A 23,096-nucleotide genomic window follows, 5' to 3' on the forward strand; every position below is an offset into this window, starting at 1 on the left:
AAGGAATTTCTTTAATGAAGCGATTGCAGTCAATCAATTTCTGTATTAGCTTAAAATGAGCGCTAAAACATCTCAAAAAATTTAACTTATAATTAAAACAATAACACCAAGGGATTAACACTGAAGACCTATGCGTATAATTATGGAAAAGGAATCTGTGAGATTGCTTAATATAAAAACAAAAACTTTAAAAGCTCCCTTAAACTGATCCATCCAAATTTTTGCAATCGTAATCACATTAACATACATAGCAAGCAGATGAAAACAGAATTTGTGCACACAAAAATAGATTAAAAATAATTCATTTTAAAATATGTAATAAAATATAAAATAAATAAAAAAATATTGAAGGTGTCAACCCACTAATACAAATATTTAAACATATAATGAGACACAAAAGTAAAAACATTTGTCCTTAAGAAAAGTCATGCCAAGTGAAGTCAAAAACATCGAGTTTAGTTTTCTTACTGTGTGATTGCAAAACCCAATCAACTTTAACTATATGTAAATAGTCAGAACTACTTTTAAAAACCTTCTTTAACCAATCCTTAAAGTCAGCTTTATTGAAACTAACCTCATCTATAAATATATACTCAATACCAGCCATCTCAGTTTGTGCGTTTATATTTTCTACAATTCCTCCATGTAATTGAAATTTATATTTCGCAATCTGCGAAATTAACTCATTGCTATAGAAATAGGCTTTATGATTACGAAAGTAATATGGTGATTTCTTTTTATACAATTCATTTTCCAACTCTTCTGCAGCCTCATCAGTTAATTCGAAAGAGTTCAACTGTAAGCAAAGAGATGTGAAAATTATTGTGAGATATGAAGTTATTGTACATAGATTTTTTCGCTTACCTCTTCTAAGGATATCTCATCGAAAAGTTCCTTTAACTCATTCGGGCCAACAAATTCAGTATATGAATCACCATATTTATCATACATGGTTTTAAACTGTTCTCTCACTTCATCAGTAGCACATATCATATCTTTTGGCCTGAATGTCATTTCTTGTTCTTTAGTAGTTCTTAAAAGCCACAGTATGGAGACTATATTATAACGATTGGTTTTTATCATTTTATCTATGCGATGTGTTATGTCGCCAGCAACACATATGCACCTTGAATCGGTTGGTATAGGATTTTCAACGATTTCGCCTCCATTTTCTGTGATAATATATTTCAATTGATGTACTGTTTGACCTTCCTTCAGTGATCCACTTAATACGCAAAAACTGAAGTTACCAAATAATTCAGAACTTTGTTCAATCTTAAACAAAATAAATAAATAAAATTACTTTAATTTATAAAAACATTAAGTGATTATTTCTATATAAACAAATAGTGTTTTGGTCTCACTTCAAAATTAATAATATATATTAATCTGTAACTAATTACTGTAATGTATCAAGACATTGATTCTTTCTATATAAACAAATAGTATTGTGGTCTCACTTCAGAGTTAATAATATATAATTTATTAATCTGTTGCTAAGCTTTATATACTTAAAAAGATTTTTGGTTGAATCACTAATTGTAAATTAGTAAATTAGTAAATTAGTAAATTATTTATAAAAAAAATAAAACACTTAAAACTGGGTTATTTAATTAAACGAAAGAAAAATATTTGTGTTATTCGATTCAAACTTATTTTAGATTTTAATCGTCACAAAACTAGTAGCAAACTTTGAATTTGTATATGTTTTAATATATTTAATGATACATTTATTATAACATTGCTGAGATATTGACTTTCTGCAGTATGTAATTAGAAAAACTCTATATTATATTATGGAAGAAGAGTTAGACTCTGGTCTGATAAAGATTTTTACTAAAATAATGTATTAACTAACAGTTTATAGACATGCTACCATTAATATGTACTTTAAATTCTTTAAACAGCTCCGTACTATATATTTCTCATATTCTCATTCAATATATGGAATAGATTGAGTACATTACCCAAAGTGAAAGCAAGCTGACGACGAAACATAGAGATAACAATATTGTAAAACTACATTGAAGATAACGCGTGTTTTCTACATGATTAAAAATGAGTAAATCTACTTTTCTTCACAGCGTTTATTAAGATTATAACACTGTTGCCAGATATAAACAATAATGATTGTAGGAGTGCTAGGATCAACGTCCTGAAATCACTCGTTGTGTGATTCCAATAAACGTTTCGGTCTTCCAAATAGAGCCAATATCTACAAGTCTATTTAGATGACTACTATAACATCTAGAAAACATTCAATTCATTGCATAAGACAGACAATATTTTCAATTTAGAAATATTTAGCGGCATTAACTGTAGAAGTTAACCTAATGTGTCATTCCTCATATGTGTCATAATGTGTCATTCCCAATTCCTCATATAAATGCTATCCTAATAAGTTCCAGAATGGATCAAGTCTACATATCGGAACCACTCGTCTATTCCAACGAAAGCTACAACCAAAGGGGCTACACAACCAGATCCTCGCGTGCTACAACCGCAACATCACTAATAATGTTCTATGAATGTGCTTTTGTGCAGAACTAAATTATTTAAGTTTTTTATTTTTGTTCCAAGAACACCTATGAATTTCATTTACTTTTTTTTGTCTATATCTCTCAAAGAACTTCTAAATGTCTAATCAATTACAGCAATTACAATAATGAAAATGCCAGATATCGACATCAAACAAACGATATCTTCAACTGGCGGCAAAAATCAGAATATGTGGCGGATATTAAAGTTGTTGACTACTTTAAGAATACTAAAATATATGTTGTATCGCACAGTATGTGGTTTTAGCATATTCAAGCTACAACTTATATTTTAAGCATCAGATATCTCAATATTCAGGTGTAATTCATATATTTACCTCTTCAGCATTAAATATTTTTTCATAAGATTTTATGCCAATTTTACGTTTTTCAGTTGCCGTCATTTTCAGTCTCTTACGATTCGTGGTGAAATCTTCAACTTGTAACTCACGTTTATTAATCTTTTTAAGGCCTTTTTTACTCTAATAATGAAAAAGAATAATTATATATATTATATCATATCAGAATATCATATCAGTTTTATATTGACCTGACACATTTGTAAGAATTCCTTCAGAGTCATACATTCATTCCACACTTTGTCATTGCGCCATGCTTCTGTTCGTGGAAAATGCAACGACTTTGAAAGGAAAAAGGCGGAGGATGGCGCCAGATCTGCAGCTTTTATTTGTAATATAATCGATTTATTTGCTTCAATCCACACATCCGGTCTACCTTCTGGATTAGTATGCACATAACGGTAGGTCATTGGAGGCGGATCAGAAGTTAATTTGTGCCAAAGTGGCTTCAATGTTTCATTTAAAGCTATACGCTGGCGTGTATTATTTGTTACCTTGCCAACACTATAAACTTCATAGTTGTCCTCTCCTTTAAAATTTAAAACACCAACCAAAAATGACTCGATAAACGTACGCGTCCGGTTATAAAAACCTCCAATGACCAGTAAATCAAATTCTGTAGTCAAACCTTGAATGTACTGAAATATGAGATATATTAGATTTAAGTAGATATTTCTTTATACTTCATACATCTGCTTTAACTTTGTACCAACCACCCCCGTGACGTATGCCTGGTTTGTAAAGAGATGATTGCTTCTTAAGCACTACACCCTCTTCACCAGCGTCGAGTGCTTCTTGAAAAATTTTTTTGAAATCTTCCATAGATGAAACTTTTTTAGGTTTCATAACTTGCAGGATTCCTACTTCTTCCTTTATTAATTCTTTTAATTTAGTCATGCGCTGTATATACGGTGTATCAAGGTAGCTGCAGCCATTAAAATACAATAAATCATAGGCAACAAAACAAGGTCGCCAGTGCGGACGTCCACCTAGATGCTTGACGTCTGTGTTTTCGCCTTTATCACAGAATCGTGCTGTATTTGTATCATAAACCATCATTTCACCATCGATAATAATTGATTCCATGCCGATAGGCAAGAGGCTAACCAAGTGTGGTGTTAGATTACCATCATTATAGTTTTCACCAAAGCTAGAAGTATAATCCACACCATTTCGCGATATATATTTAAATTGATCGTTGGTGTAATGTAACTGAAACCGTTCTCCATCCATTTTCGTCTCTAAAAATAGCACATCTGATGACATCAGTGGTTGTATGTCACCAGGAAACATTTCACATAGCATAGGACGAATATGTTGAAACACAGTTATTATCGATTCGATCTTGATTTCTTCTTTCACAATATTATTGTTATTGCTGGAATTGCTAGCTTCTGCAATTTTATTATCTGCTAACAAGCAGCATACACGTTTTAAATTGGAGCACCGCCGAAAAATATCTTTCGCTTGCACATGTAATATGTTGAATATCTTTTGTTCTCCTATACCCAGATGCATGCTCTTAAGCAGCAATCGTATGAACCACATTTGTTCTTTTGCCGATGCAATTTCAGATAATTGTGTCAGCACCTTCTCAGTATCTAAAACGAACAAAATAAATTTTCACTCATTTCTCATAAATATATATATATATATTAACATTAATTTTATTATCTACAACTGTAAACAAACAGAATGTTTTTAATATTTCCATACATAGGTTATATTTATAAAAGCTGTTTTATTTTATAACTGCAATTTAAGATCAACTCACTTCTTCTATCATCTGAAGCAATTGTGTCCAACATATCATGCACCTGTTTTAGTGTTACATTACTCGGTTCCTGCTTGCAACGTGGCGACAGCACTGAGTGTACAATATCTGCGTAATCGCCACGAATCCCACTGTAGCTACGTGCAATCAAGCGTTGTACATCTCGTGCTATAAATATATATTAAATAAAAATATTGTAAATTTTTTAATTTGAACTCGTTTAAACATACAATCTTCTGACAGTTGCAATACTTTTATATAGACTTTTCCAAGCGACGTAATCTGTAAACCATATGGTGGACGCACTGAATCCGAACCTGGAATAAGGCAGCGTAAAACACAATAGAAACTAGTATTACCTTCCTGTTGATTACATATTTTATATTTGAATATATGAATTAAAAAAAGCTTATAACAAATACAATTACTTCAGAATCATCCTCCCCAATTCCATTCTCTTGACGATAATTGTGGCGGTATTTACAAAAGGAATCATAATAACGTCGTAAGTACTTTTCTTTTGCTGCAACATTTACAGCATTTTTAACTTTTTCAAGCATGGCACAGATGTCCTTAAATTTTATAGATTCTGATATATCCATTATTTATTTTGTAATTGTGAAATAAAATGACATGCACTGCAATTATGAGCTCAGTTCTACAGATTTGCATGCACAATAACAAAGTAAAAGTGTGCAGCAGCTCTCAAACTGTATTTGTTGAATTGCCAATTTTCAATCATTTCATAATATACAAAATATTTTAAAATACTGAGATTAATATATTACGCGTTTGTCGGACCTAAAAACAAAGTACTCAAAAACCAGTTGTTATTTAGAATCCAATACGCTTATCTATTTCGACTTGAAAATCTGGGTTCCCAATGCACCCTTATATAGTTAGAATGTGCAGCATTCCCTAGCTCAAATCAAACTATATATATAAAATTATTTCGGATCCAAGCGATTTGGTATACACTTTTTTGTTTCAATTGTAAAATATTTGTAGCCATTGTCTTTAACTAAAGTTTGCTTAATTTTAGTCGCTGTTAGTTTCTTCAACATTTGTTTACACATTTGTTTCTACATTTGTTTTCGAACTAAAAAGACATTTGTGCACTCATATCGCTTTGAATGGACGATACGCCATAAAATTTATTTTTGACTTCATATGTAAATAAAATGCTGCTTTTGACCGTTGAATATTAATTAATTAATAATTAATTAATTAATTGAATATACAAAAAGATTGTATATAGAATATACTTATTATAATAGACGCTTTCTTGCATATGTACCCATAATGCAAGCAAATTACATAGTATATAAAATAAATAATTAACATAAATTGAAAATTAAAATGAATACAAAATTAAGAGGAATGGGAAATATGTCGAAAAAAATTATAAATATGATTTATATATTAAATCATTTACATTTATTTTATACATCAATTCCATATTCAATTAATAAAAACAAAGTTTTTATTAAATACTATATAACAAATATTTCCAATTTTAATTTCTCTTGTGAGAAATTTATTTTTAAGGGTTGCATTCGACATTTTTCGCCTTAAATGAACTGATTTATATGAAAGACTTTTGTATAGTAAATCATTCTAAAATGAGCAAAATGAGATACCGCCTAAATGAGATAGTGTGAATGTGCTATAAACGATTTGTTGTGAAATAGCCAAACATTTTGACGACTGTAAAAAAAAATGTTTCCAAAGCGAAAAGTAACCTATTGTGAACATTTCTCAGTGAAAAATTTGTAAACAAAAATTCAAACTAAATTAATCAAATTAATTAAATAATTTAATAAATTTGAAAATTGTGGAAATAAAATATAAACATGCAGTATTAGATGCTCTGAGCAGCTTTAAAGTGTAGCAAAACATAGCAAATTGCTCGCTTAAAGTTGCTAAAATGTACGCAAAACAACAACACTACTTTCTCTATCTACGAGCCTAGTTCTGAAGTAGCCAAAAAATTTAGCAAATCCAAAAAAATGTTACAAATGTCATAAGTAAATTATTATTAACCTTAATTGAAAATTTCAACGAATATTCCAGTCATACATCAAAATGTTGTAAATAAAACTTCAACAACAATTAAAAAGTTTCACAAATTTCAAAATTTTGAAACTGAAATATTTTCAAATTATATAAAATTGTAGAAAAGACATATTTGAAATATATACAAAAATTTTTAGAAGTTCGTGAAGAAAGTATAATTGAAAAGCAGTTTAAAAATATTAACTTTTTAGTTGCTAAGAAATTTATACTTTTTAATGCAAAAATAATCTAAATTTCTTTTACGTATTGTTGTAAAAGAAAATTTCCTACATTTTGAACATTGCGTTTAGACCATTATTCATTTTAATTTTCAATTTAATATTAAGTATTTTTTTTATACAAGATGTAATTTGCTTTCATTATGTGCACATATACAAGATTTGCTCTTTGTGAAAACATAACATTTAACATTGCAACAGTGATGTCGATATCTCGCTTAGCGCCTATACTAAGCAACTTGTTTTTTGCCATACTTAAAATCTGTCGAGACTTATTGTTTTTTGTTACATTTCGAGCTGCCGAAGGCATCTTATGTTTTAAACACATTACAAACACTTTATATACAGTTATTATAATATATCTATGAGGTTAAAATAATTGACACTGACTTAAAATAAAACATTGTTATTATAGTGCTTTATAAAAATCCGTTTTATTGCCAGTTTTAATAATACGGTTTTATTAACATAGATGTGTATCAGCCACATATAATAAAATAAATTATAGTCATATTACACAATAAATTTAAGCTAGTATTAGAAACTAAATATAAGCGCACTTCAGTTAAGTACATGACTATAATAAAGAAAAATTTGATAATTGTAAGCTAGCTAAATTAATTGCATCGATATCTTAAGTTAAAACACTGAAATTTCGTTATATTCAATACTGCCTAAGATTGTTGTAACCGAAATAGTTGGCAACACTACTCTGCCGTGACGTTATGGTGGTTTCATACATAAACAAACATAGTTGCCGGCAAATAACACCAGACGTTGTGTTCTATTCACGCAAAGTAAATGTAACAAAAGGAAAATAAAATGGCAAATAAAATTATAGTTATACATCCAGGTTCACGAAATTTACGCATAGGTCGGGCGTCTGATTTAAATCCTATTACAATTTTGCATGCTGTTGGAAGAAAACACCGCCTTGAATCAGGGTTAACTTCATATCAGGATGGCATGTTACCACCACTATTAGAACCTAACAAAGAATTTGAAGAAAATCGTTTACAGGTCGCGCACAGTATACAATTGCAAGCATATCCAAAACATGCAAGTAAACGGTCGCGCATATCTACTCCACCACAACAGATTTCAACCTTTAACAGGCGAAGTGTTCCAGAGGAATTACCACTTGATAAAGATCATACAGTAAAACTCGAGAGTACAGAAACGATTTTCGATCAGACTATATTAAGTTTAACTTCATCAGAAGCCAAAGAGTACAATGTACACTTTCCCTTAAGGCGCGGAGAACTTAATTTGCACAATGGCATTGGTGGTTCAATGTCTTCTGTGCTAGAAAATCTGGAAGCAATATGGCTGCACGTGATCAACGATAAAATGGGTATTACACCGAAATTGCTATCGCAATATAATGCAGTCTTAGTCATCCCGGATGTATACAACCGAAGCCATTTGCGTGAAATGGTCACATTGCTGTTACAACGTCTACGCTTTGCTTCATGCTTTTTACTGCAAGATCACGTCTCTGCAACGTTTGGTGCAGGATTGGGATACGCATGTGTGGTAGATTTAGGTGATCAGAAATGCTCCATATCTTGTGTTGAAGATGCTATTTCTCAACCAGACACCAGAGTGCGTTTGGCATATGGAGGAGCAGATGTGACACAAGTATTTTACACTTTACTGCGTAAGTGCAGCTTCCCATATAAGGAATGCAAAGTTGAAAATAGTTACCAAGATGCAACACTGCTCACACATTTAAAGGAACGTTTTTGTCATTTGAATTTCGAAATATGCGGTGCTCAGGAAAAAACTTTTAATGTAAGAGCTTATGCTATATAATCAAAAATGTTTACTAAATTTTTCTTAATATAGGTACAAACTGCTAAACATATACTGTGTTATACCATACAATTGGGAGATGAGTGCCTGGTAGCACCTATGTCGTTATTTCACACAGAATTGCTGAACATAACTGGAAAACTGAAAGACGTACGTACACAATTGCGCAGCAGCCAACAGCCCGATGCGGAGGATTGTTTTGATGCTGAATACATACGCGAAACAGGTCGACGTAATGGACGTGAAGGTGCAATGATGGAGGGAACAATGCCTACAACTGGAGATGTAGGTGAAGATGATTTGGTTGTGGTAGAAACTTTTGATGTTGACACAACCATAAAAAATGGTGAAAAAGAAGAGCAAAATTTTATGATAAATGGACAAATCGTATCATTAGATCAAGCAATTGTACGCAGCATTGAGCGTTGTGGCAATGATGAAATGAAACGTAAAATGTACGGTTGCATACTTATTGTAGGTGGTGGAATTAAATTTGGTGGTTTCGCTAAGTGTTTAGAACAGAAAGTCACTCTCAGTATGGCATCATATGCACAGCAACGTACTCCTGGTGTACCTCAATTTGAGGTTAATATCGTTGCCAAAGAAATGGATGCGGGTATGATAGCATGGAAAGGCGCGGCAATTATGTCTTGCTTAGAGAGTGCACCAGAACTGTGGATAATGCCTAATGAATGGGAAAAGTACGGGTTGCGTGTGCTGCGTGAGAAAGCGCCTTTTATGTGGTAGTATTAGATGAGTCATTTTAAGTACGTAATGTAAGTAAAATATAAACTGATGACGTATGTGTGTTGTATTACAAATATTACACAATGAAGTATAATTATTTGCTAAGTATTTATTCATTTTTTTGTTTTTTTTTTCTTAAAACACAAACGCAGTGAAAAACAGGAAATTTTTGTGTAAATGTAGTTATTTCAGTTCCTTGGGTGTGCTGGAGCCCATGTAATGATACAAATCCGTCAATGTGGAGTGTACCAATTTCGCTTTGATTGTATCCCGCTTCAGACGTTTATATGCTTCAAAACGATGACAACCGCCAAAACTGTAAAAGTAATCGCCACCTTCACTGCCCTTCAACCAAAGCACGTCGATTGGTGGCACATCATCATCATTTTTTTCATTCTGTTAATAAAAACACAAAACGTTATAAAATGTTGCCTCAAAACAAACACGCCTGCAAAGGCTTTAAACGCACCTTGATTGCTTCGATGAGAGATTGTACTTTCTTTTCATCCAAAACAGGTGGTATCGGGCGATGTATCACACTTAAAGGCACATTGTGTACTTCCGCTATGGTGGCCGAATGAATGGATGTGTCCGCGCAGCTTGACATTTTTGCAACTGAATTGAAGTAGTTTTTTGGCACAAGTGAAACTTTGAAGTAAATTTTATAAAACAATTAAATACTTGCGATCGTGAAAACGCGTCTGTTTGCCTGCAATGCAAGTCTCGCAATAATTTCCATATCGGCTTTTGAACTCTGCTTCAGAGGTTTTACTTGTTTTGCCACTTGCACATATCACAAACCATTCGTTTACTGCTTCAAGTGTTGTTTACGTACAACAGCAACAAACCGTCAACAAAAACCAAAAATCAAAAATCAAAATCGTAAACAAATGCACAAAAGCGTTTTTGCTAAAAACGCTAAAAACGCATACTCAACCTCAAGCAAATAAATTTATAAATAAATAAATTTTATTTTCGTTTTTATTATCTATACTAACAGCTGATAGCCTCGCTGCTCACCTTTTAATTTTTTTGTCGTTTGTGAGTGCTAAGTAGGGATCTCGGGTGGTTGCCAGGTTAAGAGGGTTGCATACCATCTCAAAATAATTTATAAAAGCTAAAAACAGTTATCAAAACCCATTTGTGTATGTTTTTATTTACGAAATGTTTGATATCTAATCGATAGGCCAGGGCCTCAGTGAGGGTGACAAAGCAAATCTGTGGTTTTATTTTCTTGCTGCTTGCTCCAAGTGTTTATCAAACCTTATATCTGATTTCAGTTTAAACAAACTCGTTTTCTTTACATTAATGGAGTAATGGAGTGTATAACCAGAGCAACTAGGCTTTTGATATACACATACATACATAGCTAATTATCGCAATTTTATAGTATGTATTTCGAAATATAACATTGTGTAAATATTTTTGTATGATAAAAAATATAAAGACCATGTGTTGACAGCTTTACATATATATTATTTTAATCAGTCATTTGCATAAGTGATTAAGTAATAATTATTACTTATGGTTATATTTATCAGATACACATATATATTCTATATAACCCCTTGTAGGATTGCCACCGTACTTAGTTATGATATTATAGGAAGACATACATTATATATATATACCTTTGTTATTGGTTATCGTCATACACATATGTATATAGATTTATATACAGACAGCATTGTTCTTTACTTAACAACAACCAATTATTTTTTTTAAATCCATTGTTTCATGTCAGAGAGATGAATCTTATTAATAGTAAAACGGAATATTTTTATGAAATAAATTAGTTGATATAAGCAAGATTAATAAAAATAACTCACTTCCCATAAAAGAACTTAGGAAAACTCGAAGACTCAAGAGAATACGACCCGTGGATCTTGTTTGGAATAATATCTTCAATAAACACGACCTTATTATTGAATAAGTTGTCGATGTAAAACTTTCCATCATCAGATTTAAACAAGTACTTAATGTTTTCTTACTATAAAACAGATGTACAAATAACAAGGGATTTAAAAAAAATAAGCAGGAGTAGAAACTATTTTGTGCAGACACTCATCTTCAATTTATTCGTCTGAAGAGGTGTCAGACCAAAAGAAGTCAAGTTGCTTCAAATTATGGTTTATAAAAATAAGTATTAGAAAGATGTTCCGTAAAAAGTAAGATTAGGCTGAGAAACTTCGTGTTGTTCCGTGTGTTAATACTTGCACACGGAAGCACCTAATATCCACTGTAATGCTCTCCAAAATTGATTGAGAGAATATACATCCATGTGTTATATGCGTTAAACCATTCAGTCTTCCATTCAGGGTCGTAGCAAAGGCGACCCTGCTAAAAACGGTGTGCGTTAGGAAAGTTTCCACTGCATATGATATCATTGTGTTGTCTAATGCAATTACATATGCAGTTATGGCAGTTACTTTTAGAGATTGTACAGATACGATAAGATATGTTGTTTTTAGAGATTGAAGAGATACGATAAGATATGTTGATATGTTGTTTTTGCAATCGAAGCTTATTTCTATGCTGATGCATGAGGTAAATAATTTATATCCCATATTAAGGAGGTTATGGATCAATATTGCGAAGCATTTTGGGATCGTCTGGATTTGGTTTAAAATATGTTTTGCCATGACACATTGTCTCTGGATCAGATGTGTACTTCAATAAGTTATATATTTAAAATAAAAATAATGTATCTTGTCTGTTCCTGATGGTTTCCCTTTATGAAGTTTTGATATGGCTTCTTTGAGTGTTCTGTATGATTGAGTCTTCTATCATGTTACCAACGTTTGAAGTGTGTAATATTGTTGGTATAACTATCAACATTTCCACTCGGAATCATCTATTGCCCATTGTGATGGGTTTGGAAGTGATGAGTTGTCATTACTTCTATGTATTATAATTGTTAAACCATTTGAGTTTTCAAATATTGTTAAGAGTCGACCTAAGAACGGTGTGCTTCAGAAGAATTTCCACGTTATATTGTATAATAATGCACAACAGTTACGTTTGCAATGACTTATCTACTTCATGACACTTACTTCTGGAGATGAGTAAGACACGGTGAGAAAGCATAGTTTTGGATCATATATATTATACCTACTGGTAAGTAGCTTATCTAAAAATTTTATTTCATTCAGATATTTCAGATAACGGGAACAAAACTGGTAATATGATGTATCAGATACGTCGTTAGTTTAAAAAATTATGAAATTTCAATTTAAAGAGTTTTAGTTAAAAATTAAAATGTTTAGTAAAAATGAAGCAAAGCATCCGATATCACTTAAAAAGTTTACTCATCTCAAAAAGTTCCTACCGACAAATCCTTATGATTTTTTTTGCAATCTTCAAACGGATTTGTCAACGAGATGTGTGATATGTGAAGAGCTGACACAATAAATATGTTATTATCAAATTTCTGTACAATATACTAGATTTTTTCAAACGATATATAATAACGAATGTAATGTGGTTATATCATTATACCCCAGATTTGTAGCCAGTTTAACGGGGAGCAACCAAAGCCGCAAATATCAGGTAATTATGTTGTGGATCCTTTTAAAGGAAGAAATTACAAAAAAAAATCTACAAATAAAGAAAAAAGAATATTGTTCCCAAAAGCTTTCTTATCACAATAGTAATTCTCACAACAATAGTAAAATTGTAAAAGCTTTATTTTAAAAGCCTTCTTATATGTTGAATTATTCGGATCTGTATGCCATTGACTTCTACTTGCTTGCAGCCCTAAAAAAATGCTTCAGAGTCAGTATCCTGACTCCAATAAAAGAATGTTTAATTAAACTGGTTATTTAGTTAAAGAAACGCAATTATACGAACAGACATAAAATTTTTTATAAAAATTATTTTTTATTAAACTTTTAATTTTATTTACAAAAACGCAATTTTATTTAAATATTTTATTTTAGGAAACTATATGAATTTCCTCGAAACAACAGTCAACAAAAAATTCTAGAAAACCTTCCCTATTTAAAAATTTTAAGCACGTGAAGGTCTACATATATCCGTGTTAATTGCACAAACAAAACAATCATTTGCCTCATAATCCATGCTCTTTATAAACGGTAAAAATTGGATTACATACATACATACCTATGTACTTTTTACCACCCCTCGAATGTTTGTGCACAACTGTTCACATAATTATTACATTTGAACTAAATGTTCCAAACAAAACTAGATTTTTTGCCTCAGGACACCAATAAATATTAACTCTGCACTGCTTTAAAGTGTTTTATTCTTCACAATTAGGGTATACAGCAATTAATACTAACAAATTTATTATTCCAGTAGTCATGTAATACGAGAGAGATCTGTAATGCAATTCTTCTAATGAACAGCTTGTGAAATAATGACGATCCGAAAAGACTATCATATACAATATATTATTTTAGACACATTGCTTACTATATTTTTTAATGTAGTAAATGGAATACACCCCATTATATGGCATTAAGCAGAAAAAAATTTTTCTTCCTCTGAAATTTACAAAAAATGATTCGAGTATAAAAAGGGTCTATAAATATAGTTATAGTTGAGAACACATAACCTGTTTGTTTAAAGAAAAAAAAGATTATGTTCTCAAAAATTATCATTATGATTTACAATAAGGATTCTTAGATGATACCTTTTTTAAATTATTTTAAAGAGCAGAGATGTTTAACTGTTAAACAAACTGCAGAAATCACAATTGCAAATTTATGCTACTATGGGCTTAGGAAGGAATTGGGATGTAGAGCACTAGGTTGACAGGCAAAACTAACGCTTTATATGTCGTTCTTCCTACATCTGCTTCTGTATGGCAAAAAATCACTGGGAGTGTTCGAAAGATGAACCACGACTTTATTAGCACATTGATATAGTTCAGTGAATTTATATCCATTGGATTTGTTCACTTGATAATGTCTGAAAATAGTAAAAGAGGCTACAGCGAAAAAGGTATTTAAAACGGTAGGTGAAGGCAAAAGGCGTAGAGGTAGAACGTATCTCCGGTGGAGTGAAGCACTAACCGCACTTGATGTATGAGACTGTAGAATGTGCGCACGCAGCAGAGGCGTCTGAAGAGGCATGCTGAGTTAGTAAATAGGTGTAAACTTGAATATTTCGAATCGTGGTGCTGCCGTAAGGTATGCCAAATTGAATTCATCGTAGGAGAGATCTATATCAGTGTTTCAGAAAAACAAAATCAACCTTTTGCGAAGCTGTGCACCAATCAAATATAATAGCCATGTTAGCAAACTTCCGAAGCGAACAAAGAAAAGTAAATTTAGAAGATGTAGAAAAATTAATGGCTAGTAAATATATTTAAAAGATTTTACGTATTTAGCAAGCCTTTAGTTTTGTAGGAGATAAGTACTCTATTTTTGGAAATCAAATGGGAGATTTTTTGCCGTTGCATGGTGCCATAAAGAATTCAGAATATAATCTAATCAAAACTATGTATATTTGTATAAAATATTATAAATTCTTTGACATGCAATATAAGTGTATTTTTAATTCTTTAATCTATCTCAACTATATAAGTAATCAAAACAAAATAATCTGTGTTCATAAAATGCATATAATAATAATCAAAATACATAAAAATATAATTATTTGTTTAAATTAACATATAATGATTTTTATATTTATTTGAAAATATATCTTAACTGCATACCACTTCTTTACCATTTATATTTGTTTCCAATTAAATTCCAAAATATGTATGTATGTGCATACAAATAACTCTATGCCTATGCCTATGATTTATTCTTGAATTGAAATTCATTATATATTGTATTTCCACACAGATACATATTCACCTGTTCATACAAATAAAAAGAAAATAGGCGTAACTATCAATTTTGTTGTATTGCTGCACATTGCATATCAGTAAATAGTAAAGACTAACAAAGAAACTATAAAACACATAATTTATGCGTATTCGAGTTTTATATGATGAACCATACCCTTCCCAATTTCCCTGTATATATGCTATAAACCTAACAACCCAAAAAAAAGATTTTTGAAAAATCTATTAAATACGCAGCATTTACTCATTATGTAATTTCCATATCATGTAATATCTAAAATATCAAAAGACATTGGTATGTATATATCTTCCATTAAAGGTATATATACTAATATCATTAGCTTTCTCATACACATTTACACATAACACGATATAATTTAGGCAAACATTCATTCCGAATGGTTGGCAATGCTGAACAGTGTTCACACCTTATTCGTACGATAATTCAAATGTCTAAGATATATACTTTGGCTCTTTATGCAGATATCGCATTTTTAATTAATAAAAAAATTTTAAATTTAATATTTTTATTTATTTCTAATTTAGTTTATAAAAGTATTAATAATCAACAACAAAATATCTTACTATTTTTCAACATAAATACTCTGTTTTCATTTTATTCAAAAGAGTGAATTGGCAACGCTGTTTAACACAATATATATTAATTAAAATATCAGTCGTCAGAGAAATGGTGGTGGAACTAGGATAGTAAATTATTGGAAAATAATTAAAACGGCGTTTCATGCAGTAAAAAAAATTGTCTATTCGTCTTTTAATTGCTAAAAATACAATTTTTAAAAATGAGTACTTTAGCTTATCCACCAGAAGAAGAGATTTTCAAATTTTGTAGGAAAAAATGCGGTGTTATTACAACAACAGAAGATCAACAATACTTTGCGCTTGGCTGTCTTCTTTGTACAGAAAAGTTTCTTTATTTCGATGCGTTTATTGGGCACATGCAAATCGAGCATCCAGCCCAAGAGCAGGGTATATTCGGAGGTACATATAATGAAATGCAAAATGATATTATGAGTGGCATTGGCAATGGAAATGGGAAAGACGAAGATTTTAATGACACGGATCCAACATTGTTAGAACCACAAATGGTTATGGTTAAAGAGGAAATACTGGAGGTAAGTATAAGTAATGTGTTAAATTATATATAATATAGTATGACAGTTTTTATGCGTCATAATCTTTATAGGAGCCTGATGAAGATGATGCACCGTTAATTACTGGTTTTTCAGCTGAAAATGAAGCTGCAGATGTTGCGATATCATTTTTAAGTAAAATCAAAGCAGAACTGCCAGACGCAGATATCAGTTTAGAAGAAATTGATCAACATAAATTATTAAATGAAAGTTTTAATAGTTTCGACGATTATGGAGTCGAAGATGATTACATACAAGATCAAGAACCAGATGTAAGTAATATTGATGACGATGAAGATGAAGATGACCCTAATTATGATAATCAAGTAGAGGAATCATTATTAAGCGTAAGCATTTTTAAATAATATAAATAAAATAAATAATATTAAAACATTCACCATATAAAGGACAAAGGACTAACATTGCACATTAAAGATCGTAAAATGATACAATTTGTAATAGATTCGTATCGGCGTAACTCTTTTTTGTGGGACCATCGTCATCCTCAATTTCGTGATCGTGTGAAAAGACAAAAGTTTCTGGAATGGATAGCAGCTGAGTTTAAACGACGTTTCAATATTTCACTAGCAAAGGATGCTGTTACGAGGAAATGGGATAATTTGCGCACTGTTTATAAACGCGAGTGTAATCGTATGTCAATAGAAAACACAAATATAAGTACTTTATGGTACTTCAAGGAGCTACATTTTCTAAATCGTATATATGGTGGCAATCAAAAGATGTCTGAAGCTGTAATACAAGTGAGTCAATTTTGATTTCATAATTGTTCTAAAAACAAAACCTTAATGCAGTATAATAGTAACACAATACATTATCTATTAAGATAAACTTTATTTTTTTATATAAAAAATCGCACTTCAAAGATTTTACCCTACTAATTACAATGCGTCAATTTCCAATGTGTGCCTTAATTGAAACTTTATTGCCCATAATGTCACCCATTTGTTTCCATGCCTTTGCCTCATTGAAGTTTGGCTTTGCCTCATTGAAGTTTGGCTTTGCCTCATTGAAGTTTGGCTTTGCCTCATTGAAGTGGGTAAGTTCCTTCACCTTGAACCAGATTCACTTCAATTTAAATCTCACCCACTTCCAATCCATACTTGCTAATAAACAATTCCTTCCACTCTCTCATTTCCATCATCGACAAACAGCAACAACCTACTAATGGAAGAAATCCAAACAAAACATAAATTTACCTGAGCAAATGTTTTGTAAATCTAAACATTTATTTTATTTTATACAAATAAACAAGATAATGATATCTTACAAGTTTTATTGTTAATTAAACTTATTTTTAAAATGAGTTTATATGTAAATTGTGCAACTAGCACTAATATAGTTACATAGGAGTAGTATTTTAATACAAAAATGATGCATGGGAATATGCATGTTAACTTAATGCAGTTAATGTGCAATCATTTACAAAAGACGCATCATTATTTAACAAGTATTTTTACCCATATAACATAATATTCAGCTTTGTAAAAATAAAATAATTACTTGATATTACATTTGATGGTTATAAGTCTTACCCATAGCGACCATCAAAGTATGTGCCAATATATTGTCATGTCAATACAGTGTACAACTAAGTGTGTACCAATGGTTTTAAGTCTCATCAAAAGTTATGTATCTGTTAACAGGTTAACTTTATTTGGCACAAAATCCCTCTGAGTATTAGAGGATCAAGCCAAAGTGTCAACAAAGTCAGCAAGTTCGTACATAATCCAATTTCTTTTATACAATCATCCAATATTATTTGATGCACTCTTTTGATATTTTATTTAATTGTAGTAATATCTGGCGAAAATATTTTTGCAGTAAGGCACTTATGGATCCTTTGCCTACACTTGTCTATTTGCGTGCCATTAAATCAAAAATATTAGGAAAACTAATTAATAGAAAATATATTATCAGTAAACAAAATGAGTAAACATTCTCAATTTTGATATATGTGATTTTATAGTATATAGGATTCGAAATCTTTTGGGTTTTGGCACTGTAATCATTGGCACTGAAGGAGCTAATGCTAATGCTTAAATGCTTCTCTTTAGTACATTGATTTGTTAGTTCACTGATAACCTACTTCCTTGTCAGTATGATTTAAAAAGCAGTTCGCGTGCACATATAAGTAACTTAATTAAAAAAATCGACTTCTCTATTTAAAAATTTATTGTTTTCGTGTTTGTGGTAAACAAAGAATTGTTTGTTCATCAGATAGTCTATTCCTTGTTTACACATTTTATTATAAGATTATATTGGTATCAAAACTTAACTGTAAGTGTATTCAGTGTTTTTAATACAGCATTTTATTATTCGTACCCCTCTTAAAAAACTGGATTGAATTTAAATCTGATCATTAAAGTATATAATGCACAAAAACATTTTGTCGTGCCTCTTTTTTTATTTATCTCAAAGTTAATCTAAAAAATTGTTGTGAAGGTTAACATGACCCTTACCGATTCAACTTGTTCTATACTAAAACCTTCTAAAAAATTTTATTTCGTTTACATTAATTTGGTCAATATCGTCACTAGCAAACTGCTGCTAATGTGAACTTAGAAGAGTTATATATAAAGTTCAAGCTTTTTAATAGTAATTAAAAGCATAATGACATTTTAAACAACCAATCAAATAAAAAACATGAACGTAGATATGTCTATATGAGAAGTATCAGTCTAAGCTATCATAACCCAAACAAAAAATCTGTAGGGATTATAAGACAAAGTTGTAGAGTGTGCATCACACCTTCACACCACAGGGTTTATGTGACTGCAGTGGTTTTTTAAAAGTAACTTTTGAACTAAGCAAAAAATGAGCTTGCCTCGTTTAATAAAGAATTTTAATAAAGTCTGAAAGATTTTAAATGAAATTGGAATCACATTGTACATGTTTCGGTTTGTCTGGCCCAACATTGTGAAACGGAAAAGTTTCTTTTCATCGTTTCCTTTATTTTACTAAGAAGTATGCAATTTAAAGATCGCAAACTGTCATCTGACCGAGTATCAATATTTTATCATATTTGCGAAATCTATTTCCTCATCTTTTTTCAGTAAATCTCAATTTTTTTTAAATATAAACGATTCAATTAAAACTTTCTACATTCATAACTTGTATAGGTCCAAATAAATTTTAAATATACGGGTAGGATGTTGGAATATTCTTAGCTTTTTAAATTTATTAATCGCCACATTTTTGCAACACCAGCAACAGTCTCTTGAAATGTATGAAATTTACTATCAGCAGTGACATGAGAATACAGTAATCATATCATTTTATATTTGGTTATTTGATACATTTGATATATTCTTTAATTTGTGCTTTATATTTACTAATCTTATAAAATGCGAACAGTGGTCTACCATGTCCGAATGTCGCTTACCACTATCGTTCAACTTTCATAATTCGTAAGGAAAGCAAACCAGAGTTTTTGTTAGGACAAGAAAACAACATGATAGAGAGTTCTTCTCTTCTCCCCATGACGTCGCACATCTGTTCTCCTATCTTATTACACACAGAAATCTCCGTTCAATTAACCCTTGGATCCAACCCATTGAAGTGGCTATGTTTCTCTGCCTGGATCCAGGATAACGTTCACTTATACCCACCCACCCAATCCACACCATACTCTTTCCCCTCCATCACCCCCAATCACTATCCGCCCACTTCCCTACACATAAAATCGTCGTGTATGTCCTTTCATGTCATCTGCTTACAGGTCCTAGCGGGTTACAACAACAACATAGAAAATTTTTATCATATGATCAATTTATTTTGTTTGAGAATTTCGAGAGGATATTGAATTTTGTTTCCAATAGTTCTTCGAAGTCCCTAAATCAGATTTTGTTTTAAGAATTATAGGCTTGTTTCTTGCCAAGGCTAAGCATTTGCACAATAGATGAGAACTTAATAACTCTTTTGTTTCGTTTTGAAAGCAAAGATTGTCTTTTTGAGCTCAAAATCTTTGTACATGCCGACATATCGTAGTTTCAGATGGTATTATGGATGACCAAATTTATTTAGTCTGGGCACTTTGAAGAAGGTAGGATGTATTATGGATTTACACTCCTTAATAATAATTGATATTGCTGCGCCTTTACGTATCAACCCTTCTGCTGCTTAGTTGCTATGTCCTGGTATTCAGATGACGGAAACGTTGTTGTTTGATTTTTTCTAACTTTTGTATTAAATAAAATTTTCTGACATATTTCTGATAATTTTCTAGATATAATTTTTTTTTATTAATTATACAAAATAAATAAATGAACTTAATTACAGGAAACTGTCTACCGTCGTCGTTACTCGGCACTTTGGAATGATGTCTCTACAGCGAAACTGTTAGCTATGGTGAAAGAATTTCCATGCTTTTATAATAAATACAACTGTGATTATCGTAGCAAAGAGAAAAGAGGAGAAGCCTTACAGCAAATGGCAGCAGAATTACAGCAAATGATCGATGTGACAACAATACAAATCTCAAAACGTATATCACAGTTGCGTTTCGATTATTCCAAACAAAAATACGAACGTCTAACATGTGAGCAAGGCAATAAAGTATTCGTACCCAGTTATACCTATTACTATCAAATGAATTTTATGGATGACGATATAGCACCATTCAAATGCGATCATTGTCCACAAATATTACAAACATCCCGAGAGTTTGAGGAACACCTTACGACACATCAGATAACAACCAACAGTGCCTATGTTTGTCGCATCTGTTCGATGTCCTTTACAGATGTCGAGCAATATCATCAGCATAAGCGCGTACATTTACCACAGCAAATGAAAGAAGTTAAGTTTCAATGCGATTTATGTACTGCAAGCTTTCGAGAAAAATCCAATTACGATGAGCATATGCGAAGACACAATGATGAATTGTTTCTACCATCACTTGTTAATACTAGTAATGATGGGAATGTATTCGATACGGAAAAACCATTCATATGCGATGTATGTGGTAAAGGTTTCGCCAATGCCAACTATCTGAATTCTCATCGGGTATTGCATGCAGTAAATCGACTGTACCCATGCGATTATCCACAATGCACCAAAGCATTTTCTTCCCGCCAAACTTTAGTTGAGCACACAAGATCACATTACAGTGCGGAGATGTACAACTGCGATACATGCGGCAAAGGTTTTAAATCTGTTAAAAATCTACATAATCACAAACAAATACACGACGCTGTCAAAAAATATATATGTAAAATATGTGGTTCAGCTTTTGCACAAGCAGCAGGTTTGTATTTGCACAAGCGTCGACATAATCGTCCCAATTCGCGTATCCGATCCGGCTTCTTATAAAATATGCTATATATGAACACATAAGACGATTTAAAAACAATTTAAAAGGTATTGAACAAAACTAATTAGTTAAACTTAAGCAAATATTCAATTGCAACATCATATATAGCGAAACGTTGCACGTTTATACAATAACTCTAGAAAGTACACTTTCTAATGAAAGTCAGCTATGATGTGAAATAAAAAAATTATATATTATATATTAAATGTCGAAAGTAAACTATAGCGAAAGAAGGGATATGCACTGAGAGAATGCCTACAACAATATATAAAATATTAAATGTGTATGCAAACCATGTATGACCAAACATATATCAAAAGCGCAGTTTACAGTTTTTATATGTACAATAGCAAATTATAAATTACAAATTACAAATATAAATTACATTAAATATAGTAAGTGAGAATCCAAATATTGAAACAAGTGTATGTGTGGGTATGCGCCTTATGATTGAACACTGTCCAAAGTGTCTCGCCATTCTTTCTCCAAACTCCCAAACTCTTATACTTCAAACTCTTATAAGTTTCAATTTGGAATTTATATAAGCAAACAATAAGTTGAAAAATTCATTAAATATATAAAGAAATGATATAAACTACTTAGGTAGAATATGAGCCAAATGAGTCCAATATAAAAGATAAATACAGAGGAAAATAAAAAAAGAAAAAAGCAAAAATGGGTTGTAAATACGATATGGAATTGAAATGAATACTGCAAAATCCGATATATCTAAATCTAAATTCGACTCAACAATATACATAACTTAGAAGCAAAATCGTTCAAAGTGTGCAATTTAGAAGAAATATAAATGCTAACACAAATATTATAAAATAAGCGTAATTTTAAATCGTATTTATTACTTAATACATCAACATTATTAACTGTACTTAATGTAATTTCTAAGTTAGAAACTCAAAGAAAATATTATTTTTATAGTGAAACAGAAAGAGAATACGTTAAGAATAATAAGGTTTGTCCCAAATGTCCCAAAAAGAAATTGTCAATATTTTAACAAAAGTTTTGTAAAGATTTGTAGCAACTATTTTAATTGCTCATTTCTAATATTTATTTTTTTGTTTTTTATTCTATATTCTATGTATTTTTATTATCATTTTATGTATTTTTTTCATCTCGCATTTTAAGTTAATTAATAATATTTTTTAATTGGCAGCTAAATTGATAAGACTATTTTGTTTGAAATCTTTCTATTAAAATATATCGACGTATATTGTTTTTACAATATATATTATTACTGTCATTATATAT

At 31.0% G+C, this 23,096-nt stretch overlaps 4 protein-coding genes across 4 annotated transcripts; 2 read left to right on the forward strand and 2 right to left on the reverse strand.

Annotated features, from left to right (window-relative positions):
• Nucleotides 1-340: 340 nt before the first annotated feature.
• LOC119669007 (DNA ligase 4-like) lies at nucleotides 341-5,757 on the reverse strand. Its single transcript, XM_038078732.1, has 8 exons — nucleotides 5,099-5,757; nucleotides 4,901-5,033; nucleotides 4,671-4,838; nucleotides 3,587-4,497; nucleotides 3,088-3,534; nucleotides 2,876-3,019; nucleotides 865-1,275; nucleotides 341-796 (listed from the first exon to the last, which is right to left on the reverse strand). The coding sequence occupies exons 1-8, from the start codon at nucleotides 5,270-5,272 to the stop codon at nucleotides 416-418; spliced, it is 2,769 nt and encodes a 922-aa protein (XP_037934660.1). The 5' UTR covers nucleotides 5,273-5,757; the 3' UTR covers nucleotides 341-415.
• A 1,777-nt stretch (nucleotides 5,758-7,534) lies between these two features.
• LOC119669008 (actin-related protein 8-like) lies at nucleotides 7,535-9,548 on the forward strand. The gene is made up of 2 exons (XM_038078733.1): nucleotides 7,535-8,758; nucleotides 8,813-9,548. The coding sequence occupies exons 1-2, from the start codon at nucleotides 7,787-7,789 to the stop codon at nucleotides 9,524-9,526; spliced, it is 1,686 nt and encodes a 561-aa protein (XP_037934661.1). The 5' UTR covers nucleotides 7,535-7,786; the 3' UTR covers nucleotides 9,527-9,548.
• Nucleotides 9,549-9,615: 67 nt separating this feature from the next.
• LOC119669009 (putative sulfiredoxin) lies at nucleotides 9,616-10,421 on the reverse strand. Its single transcript, XM_038078735.1, has 3 exons — nucleotides 10,208-10,421; nucleotides 9,996-10,141; nucleotides 9,616-9,922 (listed from the first exon to the last, which is right to left on the reverse strand). Exons 1-3 carry the CDS (start codon nucleotides 10,263-10,265, stop codon nucleotides 9,710-9,712), a joined length of 417 nt encoding a protein of 138 aa, XP_037934663.1. The 5' UTR covers nucleotides 10,266-10,421; the 3' UTR covers nucleotides 9,616-9,709.
• Nucleotides 10,422-15,996: 5,575 nt separating this feature from the next.
• On the forward strand, nucleotides 15,997-22,855 carry LOC119669010 (zinc finger protein 677-like). Its single transcript, XM_038078736.1, has 4 exons — nucleotides 15,997-16,480; nucleotides 16,552-16,845; nucleotides 16,906-17,259; nucleotides 20,798-22,855. Exons 1-4 carry the CDS (start codon nucleotides 16,148-16,150, stop codon nucleotides 21,827-21,829), a joined length of 2,013 nt encoding a protein of 670 aa, XP_037934664.1. The 5' UTR covers nucleotides 15,997-16,147; the 3' UTR covers nucleotides 21,830-22,855.
• The last annotated feature ends 241 nt before the right edge of the window (nucleotides 22,856-23,096 follow it).

The sequence above is a fragment of the Teleopsis dalmanni genome, chromosome 1 (genome assembly GCF_002237135.1).
Source record: "Teleopsis dalmanni isolate 2A chromosome 1, ASM223713v2, whole genome shotgun sequence".
NCBI classification, from domain to species: Eukaryota; Metazoa; Arthropoda; class Insecta; order Diptera; family Diopsidae; genus Teleopsis; species Teleopsis dalmanni.

Excerpts from the sequence above, each read along its gene's own strand:
- LOC119669007 (XM_038078732.1), bottom strand. The coding sequence starts at position 5,272 with ATGGATATATCAGAATCTATAAAATTTAAGGACATCTGTGCCATGCTT. Across the intron at positions 5,034-5,098 it reads TTGGGGAGGATGATTCTGAA|GAAGGTAATACTAGTTTCTA; the intron begins GTAATTGTATTT and ends TGTAATCAACAG. Across the intron at positions 1,276-2,875 it reads AAATATTTAATGCTGAAGAG|ATTGAACAAAGTTCTGAATT; the intron begins GTAAATATATGA and ends ATTTTGTTTAAG.
- LOC119669008 (XM_038078733.1), top strand. The coding sequence starts at position 7,787 with ATGGCAAATAAAATTATAGTTATACATCCAGGTTCACGAAATTTACGC. Across the intron at positions 8,759-8,812 it reads CTCAGGAAAAAACTTTTAAT|GTACAAACTGCTAAACATAT; the intron begins GTAAGAGCTTAT and ends TTCTTAATATAG.
- LOC119669009 (XM_038078735.1), bottom strand. The coding sequence starts at position 10,265 with ATGGAAATTATTGCGAGACTTGCATTGCAGGCAAACAGACGCGTTTTC. Across the intron at positions 10,142-10,207 it reads ACGCGTTTTCACGATCGCAA|TTGCAAAAATGTCAAGCTGC; the intron begins GTATTTAATTGT and ends ACTTCAATTCAG. Across the intron at positions 9,923-9,995 it reads CTCTCATCGAAGCAATCAAG|AATGAAAAAAATGATGATGA; the intron begins GTGCGTTTAAAG and ends TTTTATTAACAG.
- LOC119669010 (XM_038078736.1), top strand. The coding sequence starts at position 16,148 with ATGAGTACTTTAGCTTATCCACCAGAAGAAGAGATTTTCAAATTTTGT. Across the intron at positions 16,481-16,551 it reads TTAAAGAGGAAATACTGGAG|GAGCCTGATGAAGATGATGC; the intron begins GTAAGTATAAGT and ends TAATCTTTATAG. Across the intron at positions 16,846-16,905 it reads TAGAGGAATCATTATTAAGC|GACAAAGGACTAACATTGCA; the intron begins GTAAGCATTTTT and ends CACCATATAAAG.